This window comes from Ahaetulla prasina, chromosome 1 (genome assembly GCF_028640845.1).
Source record: "Ahaetulla prasina isolate Xishuangbanna chromosome 1, ASM2864084v1, whole genome shotgun sequence".
In the NCBI taxonomy this organism is placed as follows: domain Eukaryota; kingdom Metazoa; phylum Chordata; class Lepidosauria; order Squamata; family Colubridae; genus Ahaetulla; species Ahaetulla prasina.
Genome location: NC_080539.1, coordinates 278,528,247 through 278,549,040, shown reverse-complemented (window position 1 = coordinate 278,549,040; position 20,794 = coordinate 278,528,247). Strand labels below are relative to the sequence as shown.

The window sequence follows — 20,794 nt, the reverse complement described above, 5'->3', positions numbered from 1 at the left end:
AATAGTTGTGTAAATGGTGGCATGATAAGTGGGTGACATAGGATGATCTGTTGTAAGAAAAATATTTGTTAAAACAAGCAAAACTCTATAAAAGAATGTTTCTGCTCTCTATTATATCGAAGTTGGAATTTATGTGAGGAGAAACAGAAATAAATTGTATTCTAGGGCCATGGGATATTCAAGAAGTATGTGAGGTACAGCTAGGAGTGGTACATTCAATAATTAAAGAGTAATAAATGAAGGTGCTGAATACAAAATGACCATTTAAAAAAATAGTGTGTTTAGGTAGTTTGGTCATAAATAAAATGAATGAAGATTGAATCACAAGACATATGTATAAAAAAAGTTTGTATAAGATGAGTGTTTTTTAGTTACTTACACACACACACACACACACACACACACACACACACATTCTGGTCCAAATAGCCACTGGCTGTTTTGACCAGAACAAAGCCAACATTTGAGTAAGAAGTATTGTCAGTCCATTAATATAGAAAACTAATTATTCACTAACATGTATGATCCACAGAGAGCATGAATCTAACTGTAGTTCTTAGGGTGGTCATTAATAATTCTCTCCTCATTCCCAACTGTAGATTTGTTGTTATTGTTCTTTCCCCGATGTAGAACGGGCATCTCTGATAATAACTAGAAATGGCAAGAGTTACACATTAGGCACTGAGAACAGCAAGAAGGAAATCAAGTTTTCACTAAAAGTTTGTGTTTTAGAACATTTTAGAATGAAGCTTTGTAGAGGCAATGCAGAAATGACCAAATAATTTCATTTATACTGGCTCCCCTCCAGGGTTTCCATAAAGAGTCAGGATTTAATGATTCTCTTAAAACCTAATAGGGTTTCACTAAAAAAAAAATCTTAATCAAATATTTAAACTAAAAAATATATATTGTTGTAGCACTCTCCTATAAACTTCCCATTTTGTTTTATTGGTTTTATTATTCTGATGTAAATCAGATTCAGTTTTATTCTAAAAAATAAAATTGAAATAAGACAAAGTAGTTTTATATGGCTTGGCATGTTTAATGTTCTATGAGGCTGCACAAAGTTGACCATACTTTTCTATTAAAGAAATGATCTGCACATGGTAAAATGCCAAGAACAGCCTGTAGGACAATCATATAATCTCATCTGTATTATTAATATGAAGGCTTCTGATGGGTACGATCCTAGTATTTACTCATGAACCTCTGTCTGGAAGATTAAAGAGCAAATTAATTGCAGTTCCTAAATGACCTTGCAGGCCTTATCTCTGAATATACACTACTTTATAACATTGTTTTTCCATCCTATTTGTTCCTCTCATTCTCTAGCCCTTTCAACCTTTGCACCTTGTTCAGCTCGAATAAAAACTTCAAGCAAGAGCTTTTTAAAATCCTTCTTTTTATAGCCTACATTACTCCCAAAGATCAATGAAATTCTTAAGGGTGATGTTCTATTAGTTACAAAGTTGCATACCAATGTAAAAATGCATATGTGAAAGTGGTGTGCATCTCTGGCCTAGTATCTATTCTTGTGTTCATAGCTGATCTTACTATCCCAGTTTCCATCCACATTTAATCAGTCTAAATTATATTCTGTATTTCAGATGCATAAAGAGCAGCCAAGATAGGCAAATTTGAATGATTTGCATCCTTTTGACTTTATTATTTTTTATTTTATACTTTAGATTTTAGACCAGCGGTCACCAACCAGTGGTCCGTGGACCACTGGTGGTCCACTAGAAAATTTTGGTGGGCCACAGAAAAATTATTTGCATTTTTTTATATTGCACTAAATCAGGGGTTCTTAAACTATGGCCCCGGGCCAGATACATGCAATGAACATTTGTGTTTCTGCAGAGAGTCTCCCGCTTCGGGGTCTTTTTGTGTGGGTCGGAGGGGGGCAGAAATTCCCACTTGGGTCTGCTTCAGCCTCCTGGTGCGGGGCTTTGGGAAAAGGCTGGAAGGAAGGTGGCAAAGAACTGGAGGGCCTTCTTCCAGTGGAAATGCATCATGGTCTGGAACTGGCTGACCATCTCAGCCTGCTGAGCCTTCAGGCGCTGGCACCTGGCCTTGCACTCCCGCAGGTCTTCCCTCTGCTTGGAAAGCCTATGCTTGTAGTCCTCAGTGAAGTGCTTCTGCTGACCCTCCTTCTCAGTCAGATCCAATGTGAACTGAGCCAGCTGTTTTGCCAACTCTTTCTCATGGTGGCTGCTTAGCTCCAACAACTGCTTCCTGTTGGGGCCCTAAGGAGCCCGGGTGAGCAGGCGAGGAGTGGCGAGTAGAGGGTGGCAAGGCGCCCCTTGATGTGAGGGACATCGAGTTGGCCACACCCACCCAGTCATATGACCACCTTGCCACGCCCACCCAGCCATTCATTAGGCAGATCATATTAGTGGTCCGTGGGATTTAAAATTATGAATTTAGTGGTCCCTGGGGTCTGAAAGGTTGGTGACCCCTGCTTTAGACTATGGCAAAATATAATGCTAAGTGAAGTGATTGAAGCACTACTTTAATTTTCCCCAAATGCTTCAAGGTCAAAAACTTGAACTGAAAGACAGTTGGAAACATTAAGGTAGTGATAATTCAATTCAATATATTGTATTTGATTTGGTCTTTTCTTTGGTCTTACTTTGTTACATGTGCAAGTAGACATACAGACACACAAAAACATTTTCTACACACATATCCTTATGTCTATGTTTGTTTTTCGTTTGTTTTGCAGATATTTTGTAGACTACTTTTTATTGGTGTCTAGCTTCCTGTCACCGTCTTTTACTACATTTTGTTGAAGCAGCATCACTTCCCCTGCATCCTCTGATCATATCAGGGCAAAGTTCAAAGGCTATTTTGTAGAGCCAATACTGTTATTATTCCAATACAAAATAACACTAACTATAGTTAGCATTATTTAAAAAAATATAATGAAACAATCACAGATAATCAATGTTATTATCCTTGATTAGAGATACTACAGTGGTAAATGTTTCTTTGAGGGTAGTTCCCCCAACTCTTAAAAACATTGTGGATTATCCTTTTTGTGCAGTTGGCCTTCAGTTTCAAAGAGTCTTGGAGGAAACAGAATAACAAAGTTGTAAGGGACCTTGGAGGCCTTGTAGTCCAACCCTCTACTCAAGCAGGAGACCCTATGAAATTTCAGACAAATGTTATCCAATCCTTAAAAACCTCTAGTAATAGAACAGCCACAACTTCCGGAGGTAAGCCATTCCACTGATTAATAGATCTCAGTGTCAAGAAATTTCTCCTTAGTTCTAGGTTTGTTCTCTCTTCGAAAAGTTTCCATCTGTTACTTCTTGTCCTGCCTTCTAATAGGTTGTGACCCCCTCTTTGTGGCAGTCCCTCAGATATTGGAAGACTTATATCATGTTACTCCTAGACGTTTCTTTGTTAGCCTACATATACCCAGGTTCCTGCAACTATTCCTCATGTTTTATCCCAAACCCCTAATATATTTGTTGCTCTCCCCTGAATTCTTTCTAGAGTCTTAATATCATTTTTGTATTGTGGTGAGCAAAATTAGATGCAGTATTCCAAGTTGGTCTTACCAAGGCAGTGTAAAGCTGTTCTAATGTTTCATGGGATCTTGAATCTATCCCTTTGTTGATGCAGTGTAGGACTGCATTTGCTTTTTGGGCAGGAGCAGCATGCAGCTGATTTATATTTAAGTGGTTGTCCATTATGACTCCTAGATAGCTCTCACAATTACTCCTGTTGAGACAGGTACTACTGTTCTATACCCGTGCATTTTGGTTTTTCTTGCCTAAGTGTAAACGTTACATTTGAACCACCAAATTGTATTTTGTTGGATAGGTATTCAAATCTGTTAATATCCTTCTGTCTCTTGAACCTATCTTCTAAGGTGTTGGCTATTCCCCGTAGCTTGGTGTTGTCTGCAAATTTGATGAATTCCCCTTTTATCCTCTCATCTAAAGCATTTATAAAATGTTGAAGAGTACAGGGCCTGACACAGAACCTTGGAGTATTCCCCTGCATGCTTTCTTCCCTGTAGAAGTAGTTCCATTGAGTGCAGTTGGTCAACCAGTTATGAATCCATCTGAGGGTAATGTTATCTATCCCACATTTTTCTATCTTACTAACAAGTAGGTTGTGGTCCATTTTGTCAAATGCCTTACTGAAATCCAAGTATACTAAGTCCACAGCATTTCGCTGGTCACTTTGTCAAATAATGCAATAAGACTTGTTTTGACAAGCTCATATTGGCTTCTAGTAAAGCTTGCTTGTTTCTAGTTGTTTGCAGATCCATTGCTTGATTATTATTTTCAGGATCTTCCCAAGTATTGATGTCAGGCCAATTAGCTTATAGTTTCCTGGATTATTATTTTTTTTCTGAAGATAGGAACCACATCAACTCTTTAGCAGACCTCTAGTAGTTGCCCAGTGCTTTGAAACATGCAGGACTCTTTGAAACATTAGTGGTTCCAAGATCATGTATGTCAGCTTCTTCAGAACTCTAGGATGTAATCTGTCAGGGCCCAATGATTTGAACTCGTCTAGAGTGGATAGGTGTTGCCGTACCATTTTCTTTCTATTTTGACTTGTAACAAGTTTATCTGATTATTGTAACAGATTACATGGCTACATCCATCCGAGCCTCCTTAATCTTTCATCGGCTTTTGATACCTCTGACTATGGGGGTTTTATGGATTGAGCTAAGAGCTTGGGAGTGGGGAGTACCCACTTCTCCTTCCTTTGGGGCTGGTTTCAGACATTCTTTTGGAGAAAAAGATCTAGCCGTAAACCACTACTCTGAATTTTGCCTCTGGGCTGAATTGCCTTCTCATTTAGTGTTCAACATCAATATTATACTGCTGAGTAAGATCATCTTTTCAAAATAGGATAAAATAACATCAGTATGTTGATGATACTCAGTTTCACTTCTCTACCCTGCCAACCAAGTATTGCTGTCAAGGCTCTTTCCCGCTTTTAGAGACAGTGGGATCTGAATAGAGAACAGCAGCCTTTAGCTCAGCCTTAGCAAGACATGAGTGGCTGTGAGATGCGGACTCCCAGGATCTAATGATTTTTCACTGTGAATGAAGTAGCATTACGTCAGATAAAATTGGTGGGCATTTGGGGAATCCCTTTGGTCTCAGAATTCCTGCTTGAAGAGCAAGTGCCAACTGTGGCTTAAGAGAATGTTGCACAAATCCATTTTTTTAAACTGTTCACAATTTTAGATCAGATCACTTATATTTTAGTTACCTTGTCTTTGGATGTTTGCAGTACACCCACATGGAACTGCCCTTGAAGAACATTCAGAACTGAGACTGCCAGACCTCTGCAGGTTTGAACACACTACATGTAACTTCATTGCTTTATGAGCTATATTGATTTCCAATAAGCTTCTAGTGTAATTCATCTATAAAGCCCAATATGGTATAAAGCCAGGTTCTCTGAATGACTGCCTGCTTCTGATTGTGCCTGCTCATCACACTGTATCTGGGAGAAATGAAATGTTCTGAGTCCCTTTTTGCTCTCCTGTTCATTTTTTGCTTAGTTAAAAATGATTAAATCATCAACATCTCTGTCACATTTATAAATAAGCATTGCTGATAGAATAATTTGAAAAGTTTTACATAATTTTATTATTTTGAGAGAACTGAAATAAACCTAGTGAACAACTACTTAAATATGAGCCAGCAGTCTGCTGCAGTTGCCAAAAAGGCCAACACAATCCTAGGCTATATCAACAGAGGGATAGAATCAAGATCATGTGACATGTTAGTACCACTTTATAATGTTTTGGTAAGGCCACACTTGAAATACTGCATCCAGTTTTGGTCACCACTATATACAAAAGATATTGAGACTCTAGAAAGAGATGTCTAGGGAACTGAAGCTAAATCATATAAAGAACAGTTACAGGAACTTAGTATGCCTAGTCTATTTGAAGAGAAGAACTAGGAGTGACATAATAGCAGTCTTCCAATAATTGAGGAGCTATCACAAAGAAGAGGGGGTCAACCTATTCTCCAAAGCACCTGAAAGCAGGACAAGAAGTAACAGATGGAAACTTATCAAAGAGAGATCCAACCTAGAATTAAGGAGAAATTTCCCAACAGTGAAAACTATATATGTGACATATAGTGATCATCGAAGGTACTGGTGAAGAAATTTCTCCTAATAATATTATCATCTCTTGTTGCTTTAAAGTTTAAATCCTTTAAAGCTTTAAACAGGATTTCTTAATTGTAATTTAACAATTCTTGTTGCACAGTTTGAGTGGCAAAGTCAAAAAATTTGGGAGACAGTTTAGCTATTTTCTATAATTGGCTAAACATGTGAAATTCAAGTTTAAAAGACTGATATGATTATAACAAGCACAGTTTTCACTTGCTACTTTATCTCTTTTCTTTTCCCCCTTTTTAATGAATGAATCTCTTGTATTCTTAGGGCAATATATAAACTGTCACAGCATGAAATCAATTTTATGCCTTGATTCATCCTAAAACTGAGTATTTCTAGCACATTAGTATTGCAATCAGAAACATTAATAGCAGACAGGAGTACAAAGACATATTCTGTTCCATGGTAATGTAGCTTATTTCTCCTTGTGCATGGTAGTTGATAAAACCCTATTTATTCTTAAACTAAATTATCTTATACTTAAAAGAAACGTATTTTCTTCCTTTTTTGCAGCCTCTGTGGTCATGCTGCCACTAAGAAAGATTATTCATGCTTACTTGATTCAGGTGGGCTTTTTGCAAGCATCCCCACTAGTCCTGGGAATGTGGTACATTGAAGTCTATTCATTGTCTTCTAACATAGACAGGCTTTTATTACCTAGTGTTTTATTGCAGCCAAATCCTAGGTCTCCATGCAGTTGTAGGCACTGTGCTCATTCTTTAAAATCAAGAAAGGTTATCACCTACCTTAATCCATGCAATTGTATGGATTAGGGACACCAGTGTTCCCCAGGATTCTCAAAGAGGATCCTGGAAAATTCTTGTTTCTTCTTTTTTGCTGTTCTTACTGAATTCTCTTGGGCCTCAGTAAGGATTTGCATCTGAAATGGGCAACCTGGAGCTTTTCTCAATGAAGACATCAGATCAAAGTTCAGTTAGTCAAGGCCTTTCTAAAACATTAAGGGGGTTTGGGCTTACACAATAAAAAGATGAGCTCTGGCAGAGATTGCAGTAAAAACATTCTATCAGTAATCCGGATAAAGAATAGATTATAGGGCAAAGAACAGCCCTTGTTTAAATTGCTTTGAGAAGTCGAAAACTAAATAAATTGGAACTTGAGATTTATTTTTCACAAGGCACATATTTGGTTTTAGTTTGTTTAGTATTTAGAATTGGTCTATTATCTGACCGTATTTACTGTAATAGCTAAAAATAAGAAAACATCTATCATGATATTCAAGTAATATATCTAATACTCTGTCCTAAAATACGAATAGTTAAGTTTAAAAACCATTTTACGATTATATTTGTCTTTTAAAAAATACTAAGTTTTATATTCTTTTAATTAAGCAATAATTATCTTCTTCAGTCATTTTGTTTTAAAAAATACGATTTTAAATTTTGATTTGCTACTTGTTAAAATCCATAACAAATATAAGTACTTGACACAAACAGGATTTCTAAAATTAAGTATAAAAATATTTGGTGTTCTTTATATATGAAAAACCCTTCCAACAGTAGGTGGGAGGAATTAAAAGATATATGCTGAATCGGCAATATTGTAAATACTAAACTATGTCAAACAGTATACTCTTTCCCCTCCCCTACTCCAAACCCCTTTAATTTAAAGAGAAAGCTACTATAACTGTTTATTATCATTCTGTACAATATCAACCTTTAAAAAAATTATAATCATATGAAGTAACTGCTAATTAAGTAACCTGTTTCAGGTTATGTGTAAGGTAATAGCCATAATTGTTTCATTTATTTGAAAAATATTAGTATAAGAATGCAAGATGGAGGTTCCTTAGATATTTCATTAATATATCTCTTCAATGGGGTATCTCACTATTTTTTTAAAAAGAAATCTGAATATGGTTCATAACACGTACTGTTTTGCAATTCATTTTACAAATTAAAGTATAATACATTACAAGAGAAAAGTACAGTTTTAATCCTGTTACGAGTATACATATCCCCTATTATACTGAGAATAATCAAGGTGTTATATTCCAACAGATTGTGTCAGAAGGGGAGCATTTTCCTTCAATTTCTCTGAAAGACTAGTTCCCTCAAACTACTTTCTTTTTTATTTATTGTAAATGCTACTATTTTAAGAATTTATTTCTGGATTTATTTGCTTTCCTGTTCCTTCCCATCCTTGTTTCGTTTTTATCCCATTTCTTTTAGATTAAGTCTTTCAAATGTGTGAAAACTATCTAGCTGTAGGTCATTACAGAGATATTTTGGCTGAAGAGCAATGTAATGTTTTAAATATGGAATCCTTGGTGCTCTCTGAGCTAGATGGGGTTTTTTGCAGGTGTGTAATTACCACACTACATAATATCATCAGCTCAATTTATCATCAGTAAGTGTGACTACCTCTATAAAAGCCGAAGTTTTAGAAGTTTGCTGGTTTCCAGCATTGGGATGTGTGTTAACATAATGCCAAAGAGGAAAGACATCAGCAATGATCTTAGAGCAGCAATTGTTGCTGCCCATCAATTTTGGAAGTGTTATAAGGCCATTTCCAAACAATTTAAAGTCCATCATTCTACAGTGAGGAAGATTATTCACAAGTGGAAAACATTAAAGACAGTTGCCAATCTTCCCAGAAGTGGACGTCCCAGCAAATTCACCCCAAGGTCAGAACATGCAATGCTCAGAGAAACTGCAAAAATTCTAAGAATTACATCTCAGACTCAGGCTTCAGTTAGCATGCTAAATGTTAAAGTTCATGACAGTACAGTTAGAAAAAGACTGAATGAAAATATGGTTTGTTTGGAAGGTTGGCCAGGAGAAATGTCGTGTCCCACTTCTCCGCTGACGGCCGAGTCGGGGAAGTCCGTATCAGGCGTGCCTCTGCAGCTCTGCCAAAGTCCTAGCAAAGTTCTCAAGGCAGGCAGGAGACCAGGAAGTGACTTCAGCAATCCAAGGTAGACTTTGCCTGACTCAGAGAATGCCAGAAAGCAGATCCTTTATATAGGCCATGGGGTGTGGCTCCATGACTCAGCACTTATCCAGGCCTGCCCCTCCCGTCCTTCTGCTGCCACTGCCTATCAATTCTCCTGAAGCGAGGATCTCTCCAGGCTCCAGCTGTTGATAATTGACATTCCTCAGGCTTACATGCTGTGGGGGAGGGGGAGGGGTCTAGTTGTTCCGTTTGCCTGGGCATGGAGCCAGGGCTGGGGGCTGGAGGCACTTCAGGCACTTCGTCTTGTTCGGCCTGTCTGGGCATGGTGCCAGGGCTGGGGCCTGGAGGCATGCCAGGACATTCCTCAGCGTTCGGAAGGAGATAAGAGGGGCCCGGCTGCAGGGAAAGCGAGCGAGACACAACAAGAAATCTTCTTTTCTCTAAAAAGAACATGGCAGCACATATTAGATTTGCAAAGTTGTATCTGAACAAATCACAAGATTTCTGGAATACTGTCCTTTGGACAGATGAGACCAAAATGGAAACCAAACACAGCATAGAACAAACATCTCATACCAACTGTCAAGCATGGTGGTGGAGGGATGGTGATTTGGGCTTGTTTTGCAGGCACAGGACCTGGAAACTTTGCAGTCATTGGGTCAACCATGAACTCCTCTATATACCAAAGTATTCAATAGTCAAATGTGAAGCTATCTCTCCAACAGCTAAAGTTTGGCTGACACTGGGCCATGCAACAGAGCAATAATCCCAAGCACATCAGCAAATCTACAATAGAATGGCTGAAAAAGAAAAGAATCAAGGCATTGCAATGGCCCAGTCAAAGTCCAGATCTCAATCCAATTGAAATGCTGTAGTGGGACCTCAAGAGAGCTGTGCATAAACAAATGCCCACAAACCTGAATGAACTGAAGCAATGTTGTAATGAAGAGTTGGATGAAATTTTCCACAGCAATGCGAGAGACTGATAAAGTCATATATAAAATGATTATTTCAAGTTATTGCTGCTAAAGATGGTTCTACAAGTTATTGAATCATAAGATGTACTTAGTTTTTCACATATGGCTTCTCCATTTGGCTTCCTGTTTGTAAAATAAATGATGTGTAATATGTTATGTGTTGTTGTTCATCTGAGATTGTATTTACCTACTTTTTAAAACTACTAAGAACCAGTTGATTTTTCCTATGCCCTGAGACGTAAAATCAGAGAACTCAAAGAGGGTGTACTTCCTTCTTTTATATGACTGTATGTGCACAATTCTTTTTCTTCTCAACCTTTTTGTTTGTGTGGGTTTATAAAAAAAGGCAGGTTTGACTTCAAGTCATGTAGTTGACTTGAATATGTCAGTATCTCATCACAGAAAAGTACATTAAGGTGGCTATAGTAAGCTTTCTATTTAAGCCTACAATACTGTATTAGACCATCACTATCAGTAACAAATATTACATAGTTGTAAGTCTCTTCAGGAGTTTTGAAATGTCTTAGGTCTGGAAAATCTTGAATAAAACAGATTCAGCATCAGATTTCAGTAGTGCAGGTAGTCCTCATTTTATGACCCCAATTGAGCCCAAAATTTCTTGTTATTAAGTGAGACACTTGTTAAGTGAGTTTTGCCCAATTTTACGACCTTTATTGCCCAAGTGGTTAAGTGAATCACTACAGTTGATAAATTAGTAACCTGGTTGTTAAGTGAATCTGGCTTTCCCATTGAATTTGCTTGTCAGAAGGTCGCAAAAGGTGATTGCATGACCTTGGGACACAGCAACGATCATAAGTATGAACCAGTTCCCAAGCATCTGAATTTTGATCACATGGTCATGGGGATGCTGCCAAGGTTGTAAATTTGAAAAATGGCCATGTCACTTTTTTTAGTGCCATTGTAACTTTTAACTGTCACTAAATGAACTGTTGTAAGTCGAGGACTACCTGTAGATGGCTTTGATTACCCAGATTCATAATTAACCCTAACAATAAGATGTCACTAGACACTTTGGCCTTTAAAATCATTGACAATTTGTATATTATATGCTATTCAGACAATAACATTCATTGTATGTTTTCACAGGTAACCCACATACCCTTTTCAAAATTTGGACATTACTTTGATTTATCTAAAACAATGGCTCCAGAACTAATCCAAAATATTAAATGGGATGGTTTTTTCATTCCTGAAGAAGCAGGCTTGGATATTGATGAAAAGTCATGGTGAGTTCACAATTCCTGGGCAGAAAAGAAGGCTAATTATAAAAATATGTTGACTGACCAAGAACACAAGTAAAACACTTCACAGTTTTTCACTGTATGTTGACTACACCTCTTAATTACAAAAAAAACAAGGTTTGAAAATAATTCAGTCTTGTTAATTTATTGATAGATACTCTTGGACCTCACCAGAATTTTCTCTCTGTGCCCACAAAATACTAATATAGTTAACTCTCTTTACTAGCCAACTGTAATATTTGCTATTGCCTACTTTAAAGGAAAAGAAGGAAGGAATAGGAATTATGTGGAGGAAAAGAAGAGCTGACTATAGCAGAGATGCTTGTTCTGAAGGAAAGAGTTATAGTTCTGGTGGAGAATTTTCTTTCCCCAGGCTACATCAAATGCTGCATTTTTTGTGAGGATGAATGCTTTGAATTAATGGAATTACAACTATTGAGATGTGAGGAAAAAACATTCATGGAGAACATGATTTACAGTCTGATCTGAAAACCACTCAGAGTCACCACATCAGGGAGATAGAATAGAATAGAATAGAATAGAATAGAATAGAATAGAATAGAATAGAATAGAATAGAATAGAATAGAATAGAATAGAATTTTATTGGCCAAGTGTGATTGGACACACAAGGAATTTGTCTTGGTGCATATGCTCTCAGTGTACATAAAAGAAAAGATACGTTCATCAAGGTACAATATTTACAACACAATTGATGGTCAATATATCAATATAAATCATAAGGATTGCCAGCAACAAGTTATAGTCATACAGTCATAAGTGGAAAGAGATTGGTGATGGGAACTATGAGACGATTAATAGTAGTGCAGATTCAGTACATAGTTTGACAGTGTTGATGGAATTATTTGTTTAGCAGAGAGATGGCCTTCGGGAAAAAAATGTTCTTGTGTCTAGTTGTTCTGGTGTGCAGTGCTCTATAGCGTCGTTTTGAGGGTAGGAGTTGAAACAGTTTATGTCCAGGATGCGAGTGGTCTGTAAATATTTTCACGGCCCTCTTCTTGATTCGTGCAGTATACAGGTCCTCAATGGAAGGCAGGTTGGTAGCAATTATTTTTTCTGCAGTTCTAATTATCCTCTGAAGTCTGTGTTTTTCTTGTTGGGTTGCAGAACCGAACCAGACCGTTATAGAGGTGCAAATGACAGACTCAATAATTCCTCTGTAGAACTGAATCAGCAGCTCCTTGGGCAGTTTGAGCTTACTGAGTTGGCGCAGAAAGAACATTCTTTGTTGTCCTTTTTTAATGATGTTTTTGATGTTGGCTGTCCATTTTAGATCTTGCGATATGATAGAACCTAGAAATTTAAAGGTTTCTACTGTTGATACTGTGTTGTCTAGTATTGTGAGAGGTGGAAATATGAAAGGGTTTCTCCTAAAGTCTACCACCATTTCTACGGTTTTGAGTGTGTTCAGTTCCAGATTGATAAATTTAATTAATTAATAAAGTGTGTCATTTGTGGGGGGGAGGGTTCATCTCAGTGATCTTAGCCTTTAAAAATCAAGTTGCCTCCACCGGATTTTTTAGCTACCTGGTTCTATAACAACAACAGTTGGAGCCAGAATAATAAAATAAAGGCTGAGGAGATCTGCATGCGGAAAAGGAGCAACCCTGTGAGTTTCAAAACTCCCTTCAGATCTAGAGAGTTCCCACCTTTATGTCTGAAAGGAATAGCATTTCCACAAAGATAGCTAATACACAATGTGTAATTCTCCAGGGGTTACTGTGATAACTTCACTGAAATTTGGAAGTGCTGTGGGAATTGCAAAAATGAGGCTGGGGTAGGCACGTGGACTATGGGGGTATTTGAGGTCTAGTAGATTTAGATAGGCCTATTCAGGTTAATTAGTGCTGGAAATACAGGAAATATAACTAAAAACAACCAGAATAATTGTTTTATATTTATTATTTTATTTTAAGAAATTTATATTGCCGGCTATTCACACATGACAACTCAAAGAGGCTTACAGGAATTTAAAATGCTGCCACACTGAGCATTTGTTAATTAACTTGTTTAAAGATATTTACTTCTTATCTCTTACATTTGTAAAATTGAATGTTTGAATGTTTCAGTTAATATAAAAATATATTAATTCTGGCTCTCTCTTTAGTAAAAAGGCATGTGCTTACACCAGATTGCTTCATTCTATTCAGAAAATCATTTGTCAACAAGGATACAATGGGTCCGCTTTTCAGGTATTAAACTTACTTCAGATATTTACAAGCATATAAGATACACATTTTTATAATGTATGAATGGATGATTCAGCAATAAATATGTTTGATTCCAAGCACTGATAACAGTTTCATAATTGTTTTTCCAATGACAACTTATGAGAGACTTCATTAATGATACTTACATTTTTCATTAATATACTGTATATTTGTGGTTTAGAAAAAATACAAATGTTTAGTGCATAAAGGGTTAACTTTACTATCTCATTCTCTTAGAAATATGATAATGTAAAACTCTAGCAGTTGAACCTCTGATCAGTTTCTCCTTACAATTCTACCTTCTTTCTCTGGTTTTATTTATTTATTTATTTATTTATTTATTTGTCAAGCAGAATTTTCCTTTTTAATTTAATTCTCAGCTTATACATAGCTTTACGTGTAAGCAGGTTTTTCCTTTAGAAGTAGCAGTGCCCTTCTGGATAAGTAAATTGGTACCTGATAGGCACCTCTGCTTTGGTTGCCATAGCAATAGGCATGTCATAACAGTTTTCCTAGTACAGTATGTTGAGCTGTTCCTCCAAACATGATGACAGGTCCTTTCGAAGCAGAAATTCATAGAATATTAGAAGCAACTGCACCAAAGCGACAGGAAAATCCTGACAGCAGGTAGCAAATAAGATGTTGCTGGAAAAGAGGTAGGTTTGTTTGTTTTCCCTTGATACTGCGAAAGAGATTAAAATAGTATTTAAGTATGGTCTCATTATTTTTATTAGATATCATAAGTGGAGGAAACCACTTTTAGGTAAGAAGAGCAGGCCATTGTATGATTTTTTAAAGAAAAGAGAAAACAGTATTCACTATATCAAACAATAGTGTTTAAGGACAACTAAGAACTAAATGATGATATTGTAAAACAGGGGTGTTGCATCATCATGGCTTTGTTACATCATGTATCACGACTTTTCCCCCCTACACTGAACTGGGCATGGGCATGGCCAGCATGTGATGCATCCGTGAGTTTGACAGCCCTGTTGTAAAAGAACAGGAAAATATTACAAATAACAGCAAAACAGCAGATTCAAAATAAAATAAAATTTAGCCAGATTACTAACCAGTTAAAAGAATAGTGAGAAGGGGATCACTTATGACTAAAAGCCTTCCTGAAATTTAAAAAGGAAACAGGCTTGGGGCCAATATGTAGCCATTGTAGCCTCCTCTTGGTTTAAGGATGTTGAGACAACCAAAAAATAGAGGTCCTCAGGCTGTTTCTATGCTACACCAATCATATCTTGGATTTGCGGCGAAGTGAGATGCCTGAGTGTTGTTATGTCATACTTAAGTGGTAGGCAAGCTCCAAGTTAATGATTAAGCAGTGTTTTTTTTAATCTAATTTAGTAAAATAGTGAAAGAAAAGCATCTGTATCAAATAGTGATTATTCCGTGCAGAGAAAAAAAATACACTAATGATTAAAATTAAATGAACTAAACATAACCAAACTCCCTTCCCCACATTTAATTAGATATTTAAATATTTATACTTCAGTTCATTCATTTGTTAAGCTTTATCTAAACCATGTACTGTGTCATCTGAATTTTAGAAGAAAAAAACTTAAAAAATAGAAAACATACTTAGCCTGGTTCCATTCCTTAAATTCAGGAGAGTGAGTTTCTTTCCACTTGTATAGGATTATCTTCTTTGACATACCCCAGCTCATGGTAAGATGAAAAATTCCATGTTTTAGAAATAAAATTTAATATTGCACTGAACTCCTTAACTATATTTCTTCCATATGTATTTACTTGAAATCAAAACAGTGCTATAACGGACAAGACCAATTCACCTGAATTAAAGAACTTTCAAATTTCTTGTGACTGGACATTTTGTCCCAGGTAAACTCTGTTAAAGCGCACTAGCAGCAATATATTTTCAAGTTTATCCATGTTTGAAGATCAACTTCAGAAAATATCACCTCTAGAGAGATTTGTTATGTATTATTTATTGTTTACTAGCTGATAACCTGGCATTGCCCAGGTATTTATTTATCCCAATCCTGTATTAGACAGGAAGAGCAACTTCACCCTGAGCCCTGATTTTGGCGAGAATTAAATTAGTTAAAAATGTTTTCCCTGGAGGTTTAAAAATGCCCAATTTTAAATTATATTATGAAGCAGCTGCTCTATCGGTAATAAGTGATTGGTTTAACTTAACGGAGGAAAGGATTTTGAATATAGAAGGTTATGATTTACTATATGAATGGCATGCATATTTATTGTATGATAAAAAACTGGATAGAGCCTTTAAGAATCATGTGTTCAGAATTGCTCTTCTGCGTGTCTGAAAGAAATACCATTACAAGTTGAATTATAAAATTCCTATTTGGGCAAACCCCAGGCATGCAATAGAGAATATAAATATAGAACAGAAACAGGAATTGATTACTGTTTCTTTTATAATTTGAACTTTTATATTTTGAGAGAGGTAATTTACAATTAAAATCCTTGGTTCAAAGACTCAACTAATTTTAATTTATTATGATATGCACTTCGAAAGTCTTTAGGTGGCTTACAAAATCCAAAGACATTAAGGTCTCTTTTTCAGGGGATGTCTTCCACACTGACTCACCTCACATTAGTGGCACCGAAAGCCCCGACAGCTGGAGCTTACTGTCGGCCTGTGTGTGTGTGTTTGTGAGTGTGTGTGTATGTGTGTGTGTGTAATAAAAACCAAATATAATTAAATGAATAAATAATTGATAATTTAATTAGAAACTAACAGAGTTGGAAAGGATCTTAGAGGTTTTCTAGTCTATAACTAAATGTTCAATTAATTAACTTCCAGAAGCAATTTCTTGTTGTTTTTCTTTTAACTGAAACAAATCACAAGGTAATCTTCATGTTTTTTTTATTAAATCAATCTAGTGATAGAATTATTCATAGTCACTTCAAGCACAGTTATTCACATTTTTATGAAACAGTAGTATAATATATATTACACCAGACACTTGTAATAGGTATCTGTATCCCCAAAAACATTCCAACTGTTTTTTTCTCAAAACTGTTTTTATTTAGATACTATTGGAATGCTTAAATTGGCCAGCTGGAAAGGCACCTGTGGGTTTTTGTTTGTTTGTTTGTTTTGCTTTTATAGTTTTTAACCCAGAAGTTACTTTCTCGTCATTGCACATAAAATAACAAATTGCCCCAAAGTTAGTTTTTTCTTCTTAAAGTTTCAATTTCCACTAAAATCCTTTTCCTTTTTTCATGTTTGATAGAAAAAACAAAGGAATGTGTTGAGAATAGGAATTCAGAGCCTTGGTTCAGTATTATGGGGTGATGATATCTGTTGCACTGAAAATCCAGAAAATCTGCACAGCCTCACCAGATTTATGTATGCTCTACGTGGCCTCCTGAGAACATCATTATCTGTCTGCATCATCACTGTTCCAACTCACCTGATCCAGGTAGGTTTAATCCAGTTACTATAATCAATCTTGTTAGATACACAAGGTCAGTGGATTATTAGTAATCGGAACATACTAGAGGAATATGACTCAATATCCTACTTCAATGATTCTCAACCTGTGGTCTGTGGACCGCTGGGGTGGTGCGATGTCATTTATTTTATTTATTTATTTATAATTACATTTCTATACCACACCATCTCCCGAAGGACTCAGGGCGGTTTACAGCCATATTAAAATACACACACCAATCCAAATATAAATATAATAAATAACAATATTTAAAAACAATTAAAAGCAAATATTTAATGGCCGAATCACTAAAACGGTCAAAGATCGATTAAATTAATTAAATTAAATTAAATTTATTTATTTATTTATTTATTTATTTATAAATTATTTATTAATTAATTTAATTTATTATTAATTAAATTAATTGTCTTGTAACCTACAACTTCTCCACTGCAAAAATATATGGACTACCAACCTTGATCAAGGAAAAGCAATAGATGCAATCTACATAGACTTCTGCAAAGCTTTTGATTCAGTAGTACATGATAAACTACTCCTTAAACTAAAATCCTATGGCATTTCGGGACCTCTTCACAATTGGATAAATGCCTTCCTGTCAAACAGACAAGTGGTCAAAATTGGCAACGCTATATCAAATCCTGTTCCTGTCAAAAGTGGCGTTCCCCAAGGTAGTGTTCTTGGACCAACACTCTTCATACTATACATAAATGATCTCTATGACCTAATCTCAAGTTATTGTGTTCTCTTTGCTGACGATGTCAAGCTATTTAATACCACTAATAATACTTCTACCCTTCAAGAAGACCTCAACTTAATTTCTGATTGGTCTAAAACTTGGCAACTCCAAATCTCAACCAGCAAATGCTCTGTCAGCCTCCACTCCAATCTTCGTATACTTTTGAATGATTATATCAGTAGATAGAATGTGAAATGTTTATTTCTGTATTATAAAACTATTAAGGAAATGAGATGTATCATACCACCGTACAGGGTAAGGGAAAGGAGCCTATTAAGAGTGTCGGCTGACATAACAGTGGGGGAGGGGTGATTAACGACTGAGTGTTATCAGCGTGGGCTTTTCTAACAGACACTGCATTCCTAAGATGACTGACATCTAGAGACCTGTGGAAGAAGATTACCACAAGGGGCCGAGAAGGAGCTGGCATTGGACCAGACCAGCTTGACCTCCTGGAGGAGGAGGGACAATTGGGGGGATATGATATGTTAGCCATATTGGAAAAAAGAACCCTAACATCAAGTACAAACTTGAGGGACATTACCTAACTGATGACCCCCACCCCGTCAAAGATCTTGGAGTTCTCATATCAAATGAGCTTAATGCCAAAGCCCACTGAAACTACATAGCAAAAAAGGCCCTAAGAGTTGTAAACCTAATTTTACGCAGCTTCTTTTCAAAAAAACTCTACACTACTAAGTAGAGCATACAAAACATTTGCCAGACCTATTCTTGAATACAGCTCATCCGTCTGGAACCCATACCACATCTCTGACATAAATACAATAGAACGAGTCCAGAAATATTTTACTAGAAGAGTTCTTCACTCGTCCGAAAACAACAAAATACCTTATACCGACAGACTTGAAATCCTGGGATTAGAAAACTTACAACTCCGTCGACTTCAACATGACCTGTGTTTAACACACAAAATCATCTATTGCAATATCCTTCCTATAAAAGACTACTTCAGCTTCAATCGCAATAGTACAAGAGCAAAAAATAGATTCAAGCTAAATGTCAACCGCTTCAAACTTGATTGCAGAAAATATGACTTCTGTAACAGAGTTGTTAATGCTTGGAACTCATTACCTGACTCCATAGTCTCTACTCAAAATCCCAAAATCTTCAACCAAAAGCTGTCTACAATTGACCTCACCCCATTCCTGAGAACTATATATATATATATTTTCTTCAAGATATGCTGTTTTATCTATGACATTTGTTTGTGTATACTGTTGTGACAAAAACAGCTCAGGCTGTTAAGAAGCCTGTTATTAGAACACAGTAGCCTGCAATTACTGCAGGTTCAAGCCCGGCCCAAGGTTGACTCAGCCTTCCATCCTTTATAAGGTAGGTAAAATGAGGACCCAGATTGTTGGGGGGGCAATAAGTTGACTTTGTAAAAAATATACAAATAGAATGAGACTATTGCCTTATACACTGTAAGCCGCCCTGAGTCTTCGGAAAAGGGCGGGATATAAATGTAAACAAACAAACAAACAAACAAAAAAAGAAATTAATGACCTAGAAAGAAATTTTTAAAAAAAACCGTTAAAATTTCGCTAAAATATTTCTTAGGCTAGTCCCGCTTGGTGAAATAATAAAGTCTTCAGTTCACGTTTGAAGGCCCGGAGGTCGGGGAGTTGGCGTAACCCCGGAGGTAGCTCGTTCCATAGGGCCGGTGCCACCACAGAGAAGGCCCTCCCCCTGGGGGCCGCCAACCTACATTGTTTGGTCGACAGCACCCTGAGAAGGCCCGCTCTGTGGGAGCGCACAGGTCGTTTGGAGGCAATCGGTGGCAGAAGGCGGTCTCGCAAATACCCCGGTCCTAAGCCATGGAGCGCTTTAAAGGTGGTAACCAACACCTTGAATTGCACCCGGAAGGCTACCGGCAGCCAGTGCAGGCCGCGCAGGATGGGTGTTATATGGGAGCAATGCGGTGCTCCCTCTATCACCCGCGCGGCCGCATTCTGGACTAGCTGGAGCCTCCTGGTGCTCTTCAAGGGGAGCCCCATGTAGAGAGCATTGCAATAGTCCAGGCGGAAAGTGACGAGGTCATGAGTGACCGTGCATAAGGAGTCCCGATCAAGGAAGGGGCGCAACTGGCGAATCAGGTGAACCTGATAAAATGCTCCCCAGGCGACGGCCGTCAAATGTTCTTCTAAGGACAGCCGATCATCCAGGAGAACGCCTAAATTGTGCACTCTTCCCCTGGGGGTCAGTACTTCCCCCCCAACAGTCAGCGATGGCGTAAGCTGACTGTACCGGGACGCCGGAACCCACAGCCACTCAGTCTTGGAGGGATTGAGCTGGAGCTGTTCCTCCCCATCCAGACCCGCACGGCCTCAAGACACTAGCCCATCACCTCGACGGCTTCGTTGGGGTGGTTCAGGGTGGAAATGTACAGCTGCGTATCATCAGCGTACAGATGATAATCCACCCCGAAACCACAGATAACCTCGCCCAGCGGCTTCATGTAGATGTTGAACAGGAGAGGCGAGAGAATAGACCCCTGAGGCACCCCACAAGTGAGGCACCTTGGGGTCGATCTCTGCCCCCCTGCCAACACCGTCTGCGAACGGTCAGAGAGATAGGAGGATAACCACCGATAAACGGTGCCTCCCACCCCCAGTCCCTCCAACCGCCGCAGCAGGATACCATGGTCGATGGTATCAAAAGCCGCCGAGAGATCTAACAGGACCAGGACAGAGGAACATCCCCTGTCCCGAGCCCTCCAGAGGTCATCCACCAACGTGACGAAAGCCGTCTCGGTGCTGTATCCGGGTCTGAAACCGGACTGGAACGGGTCCAGATAGACAGTTTCCTCCAGGTATTGAGGTAGCTGATATGCTGTCATCATAAGAGTTCCGCAAAATCTTAAGAAATTTTATGATTTAAAACTTGAGTTACACTTTGGGAATCTGTGGCCATGGTCAGTGGCAACAAAAGGTATTTAAAGGGGATCCGTGTTAAAGAAAAGGTTGAGAACCACTGCTCTACCTTGTTGTGGCCATTTTCCTTTACTAGCAGATAATTTTCAATTTCCTTTTT

General features: G+C 37.7%; 1 protein-coding gene across 1 annotated transcript in view; it reads left to right on the top strand.

Moving 5' to 3' along the window:
• ELP4 (elongator acetyltransferase complex subunit 4) overlaps window positions 1–20,794 on the top strand; it is a 163,366-nt gene that overhangs the window by 66,028 nt on the left and 76,544 nt on the right. The window contains exons 6-8 of the mRNA XM_058161767.1: window positions 11,166–11,305; window positions 13,447–13,531; window positions 16,783–16,971. Of these exons, the coding sequence (XP_058017750.1) occupies window positions 11,166–11,305; window positions 13,447–13,531; window positions 16,783–16,971 (414 nt within the window). The remainder of the gene's footprint in view (window positions 1–11,165; window positions 11,306–13,446; window positions 13,532–16,782; window positions 16,972–20,794) is intronic.